This window comes from Austrofundulus limnaeus, unplaced genomic scaffold (genome assembly GCF_001266775.1).
Source record: "Austrofundulus limnaeus strain Quisiro unplaced genomic scaffold, Austrofundulus_limnaeus-1.0 Scaffold138, whole genome shotgun sequence".
Lineage (NCBI taxonomy): Eukaryota > Metazoa > Chordata > Actinopteri > Cyprinodontiformes > Rivulidae > Austrofundulus > Austrofundulus limnaeus.
The window spans coordinates 111,550-116,280 of NW_013952540.1; the positions used below are offsets into that span (position 1 = coordinate 111,550).

A 4,731-nucleotide genomic window follows, 5' to 3' on the forward strand; every position below is an offset into this window, starting at 1 on the left:
ATCATCAGCTTTCTTAACAGTGTTGTTTATGCTTCTGCTGGTGAGCCATGAGGACCTTTCAAATAAAAAAAAACATTTTCTAAGCGAACTTAAATCTTAAATAAATGTTCACGATTCTCCAACAATCGCCCTCCTGGTCCCCCTCGTCCTCAGACGACGCCTACAGACCCCTCCCCAACAAGTGACATTTCAACACAGAGCTCGACAGCAAAATCCATATTTCCCACACGTGTGTGTCTGTGGCAAAGCTGGAGGAAACAGGGGAGAAGAGGGGTGAACTTATTTTTAGCAGCAAAACGGCAGTTGTTGGGTTATTAAAAAAAATTGTTTGTTTTTTTAACTTCCTACAGGCTCTGAGAAAAAAATACATTTGAAGTTGAGTGTTTGAAAAAATCCAAGAGATTGTTCTAAACGTCTATACCTGCAAAGTGAGGTTAAATCTGAGTATCCTCCTCCAGACGCATGATGGAGTACATACCTGAGCCGATCGCTGTTGTTGACAGTGTTCTGTAAAATAAAGCACTGTTCAAAAATGGCATGTCTGGAATAAAAGCAGGAATCCACTTGGATTTGTAACAAAGCTTTATTCTCATCGGACTCCAATCAGTTTCAGACAACAGTACCCAGCCACACAGACAGTGTGTGCACTTGGCCTGTATCAGAAAAACACAACAATCCCTGTCAGCAGCCCAGCTGTCCCAAGCTGATCTAACAGAGAGACTGTAAAACACTTCTAAAAACACTTCTTTCCTCTGTAATAATTCAACCTCACAACCTCTTCAGTCTCTTCCTGGTTACAGCCCTGGAGGTGTTACCATTTTAAGTCAGACATAGAATGTAACTCATTTTTGTTTAAGCTAGAGAGCGAACACGTGATAACACCAACTCTCCCTTTAAAGTTAAAGGCTGCAGTGATCRGGAAGCATAAAATACAAAACTGCATCTAACATTCAGTTAATGATTTGCAAAATTTCCTTCAGTTCAGCTGACTGATTTAAATACAGCCTAACATTCATGTGGTACTTTGCATTGACTGTTTATGGTTTAGTGTGGGCGTGTAGAGGGCAGAACCTGAGGTGGGACTTTGTGCGCAAACTCTGACGTGCAGCTGTGATCTATAAAGAGAACTTGCTTGAAAGAGTGCGTACGCACGGTTTTATACTGTAAATCAGAATTTTTTGGCATATGCCATTTTTGCCTTTTGGCTGTACATTCACTTTTAGCATGATTTCCACGCAATACTTTATAAATGTGGCCCCTGGCGTGAAAAGTGGCATACGCACGTTTCTGGGCTCATTTTGTGCGTACTCAAGCTTTCTAAATCCGACCCCAGGTCTGTAAAGGTTAAAACACTTGAAAAGCAGATAGACTTGATAAGATTAAAACATAAAATAAAACTTTAATTCAATACAGAAGAAAAAGTTGATCTATCACGTTTACAAAGAGATCTGAACCCCAAATTCAGCGTGAATGGCTGATGATCAGGAGAAACTTTATAAACAGTGGCATGAATGATGTGGCAGCTAAAAGGACTTACAGGCTGAAACAGGAACACACATGAGGAAACAGACATGAACGGTCATGGGAGACAACACACCACACAACATAATGCACCGACACGCAACCGAGGACAGGAGACAGGGTATAAAGGAGAAATAATGAAATGGAAATGAGAAGAGACACGAGGAACAGGTGGGCGGGGCCAGAGCAGAGACAGACAGGAGAAATTAATATGACATAGACTCTCACAGAAATACAAATAATCAGAAACCAAGAGAGGAACTCATTCAGAAGATATTATCAATTGTTGATGAAGGGATATTCAAAGTTTTTACAATTAACTGTTAGGGTACAAGGAAACGGAAAAAGCTCCGTAATTTTTAGACACAGTTTTTGCAGACTGGTAACCCTCTACTCATCTTTACTACTCACAAATGCACATTTTATACCCAGCAGGGTTTCCCCTAGGATTTTTTTTAACCGTGGTGGTGGTGGCCTCTCATGCAGGGGGTAACAAGACAACAGGTTGTCAAAATCTGGTTGTCCGTGTAAGAACCTGCTCCATGAGACTAATACCAGCTTAATCTCATAAAAGTCATGTCCCACAAGATCTTGCAGAAGGANAACGAGGGCTGGGCGATATGGCTGAAAAACTTCTTACAATATAATTGTTTTGCATCGGTCAGTATCGATAATTATTGATTAGTTTTAGACAACATCTGTCTGACTCTTGTTGAACTTAAAATATGTGAAAAACTGCCAAACTCATGATGTGACCTTTCCTTTTATATCCACAATTTCCTCTTGAGCTGTTGCATTTTGTTCTTTTTTATTTTTAAGCACTTAGGCACGATGGAGAAACATGAAACTGCTGCTGCACAGGTTTTTTTTTTTTGCTAGCTAACTTTGTTTAGCTGCAGGCTTTTGTCTGTTGGGGCGTCGTGTTGACTCCCTCTTCAGTCTTTAGATGCCTCATTTCTGTGTAACAGCATCCTAAATCATAATAACCCTAGCATGGTGGACCGGTCCAGCAAGCTATCGCTCCTATGTGTTGACAAGAGGGAGAAAGAAACGCCAGTTTACACATTTCAAAATGAAGCATGAGCGATTGTTTTTTTGAGCGGACATTTGTTATCTATTAATAGCTTGAAGCTTTTATTTTGAAGGTGAATCTTAGCTTTCCCGGTGTTGTTTACCTGAAAGATCCTAGCTTAGTTTATCATAAAGTTATCAATTGTTAGTTAATAACCAGTGAAATTATCGATTTAATATCCAAAATGTTTTCTATTTATATTGAACACGTGTCTATAGCAGTATATAACACTGATGTATTATCACAAAGCCCTATTTGTAAATATTTCAATAGTTAAAAAAAAAACACAGCACATCCTAATCTTTCTTTGGAACTTTGTTTTTGTTTATCAGCCCTCCTATCATGCATTTGTTMAAAAATACAGATAATGTTTTCATATTTGATGACAAAAAAACTCAGCCTTTTATTGAGTGATCATTTTTCAAGACATCTCATCTATTCAAGACAACAAGATTTTATTCATCTCTTTCACCCCAACAATCAGCCTAAATGTGATTAGTTGTGCAATAGCCTGATTCTGTGTATTCGAAGAGGATATTTAAACATTTTTTTTAGTATCTCAAGATGAAAATTGTATACCAAGTTTGCAGTTTGGTCCCAAGAGTAAAATCTTTAACTCCCACCTCTGTTCCAGGATATCAGCCCCCGCCGGCCTGCCCGTGTCTCTGGCCCAGCGAGCGCGCTATGCCACTTACTTTGACGTGGCGGTGCTGCGCTGCCTTCTGCAGCCTCACTGGACGGAGGAGGGTGTGCACTGGGCCCTGATGTACTACCTTCAGCGCCTCAGGCAGATCCTGGAGGAGAGGCCTGAACGCAACCCAGAGCCCCTGGTCCCACCTCTGCCACGTCCACGCAGCAGCTCCATGGTGGCTGCAACCCCATCGCTGGTCAACACGCACAAGACCCAGGTAGTGCGGAGGGGTTTGGCTTCGTTTGCCAAGATTATTTGAGGATGTTAAAGTCTGAGATGGATTTTGTTGTTTGTAAATGCTTCTTCATGCCAGTGGGGTTCAGTATCATCAGAAAGGATCATAAGCCTCATTGTGAGGGCTTTCCTCATTACAGTTCAGTCAGAGAGAGAGGAGCTGTTCTGGTTTTCTCTTGGCCTGATTCAGTGGTAGAGTTTTGTTTTGGTAGTGATGGTGAGAAAATTTACCCAGGATAAAATGTTCTCTGTCTTGAGATATTTAAAACTCCACCTACACCACCAGCTGACGCTGGATGCTGATTGGCTGGAACAAATGCTCCGGGTTCCTCCTTCAAACCCACATTACAACACTTTGGTCTTTGAAACGTGTTCATTGAGCTTTCAGCAAATGTTTGAACCAGGGTRTGGACTTCCTGCTGGTTCCTTCTCAAGACCTGGGAGTCTGTCAGGTGGACTACCAGGGCCGTGTTGTCAGCATATTTGAAAAGTGTCATTCCTTCTCTGCTGCAGGTAATGCCGCAGGTGAAAGCAGAGAAAAGAAGACAAAACAGCCCTGGAGCAGCCCAGTCTTTAAAACCATTAAAACACATGTTGTACTCTGTCCTTTTACCATAAAAGCATTACAAGTAAAGCTGAAGGTTGGAGAGGTGATACTACAGTGAGTTGATGTTTATGGTTTTAAAAGCCAATGAAACATCCATGGTCTGCGTCCTGAAACATGACGCGTATATTGTGGAATTTAAAACCTATGATTGTCAAGGATGTAAAAACTATGCTGTACGTTTCCTTTTCTGAAACAAATATCTGCAKGTCTGCAGATGAGTCCTGCAGACCTGCTGTCTAAAAGCACGTCTCCAACAGTCGAGCTGTAATTAAAGATGGAAATTTAAATATATTGTGCCCAAAAAAGGCGGATCAGCAAGGAGTGTGGCAAAAAATGTTTTAGACTAAAGTTTAAAACTAAAAAGGCTGTAAACACATGTAGAACAAGACAAAACAAAACAAAACCATTTCAAAATAAAAACATAAAGCACATCTCAAAAAAAGAGACTGTTTGTAAGAGCTATGAGAAATCAGCTGAAGGAAGTGTAAATTATTATGTTTTGAACCATTAAAAGCTGTCCACAGCTGTTGACTAAAAGTACAGCAGGTAAAATAAGTATGGAACACGTCAACATTTTTCTCAGTAAATATTTTACTAGAGGTGCTA

General features: G+C 40.5%; 1 protein-coding gene across 18 annotated transcripts in view; it reads left to right on the forward strand.

Moving 5' to 3' along the window:
- Positions 1-4,731, forward strand: part of unc80 (unc-80 homolog (C. elegans)) — a 100,556-nt gene that overhangs the window by 17,500 nt on the left and 78,325 nt on the right. For all 18 annotated transcript variants that reach the window (XM_014016077.1, XM_014016087.1, XM_014016081.1 and 15 more), the window contains exon 8: positions 3,228-3,501. In XM_014016077.1, the coding sequence (XP_013871531.1) occupies positions 3,228-3,501 (274 nt within the window). The remainder of the gene's footprint in view (positions 1-3,227; positions 3,502-4,731) is intronic.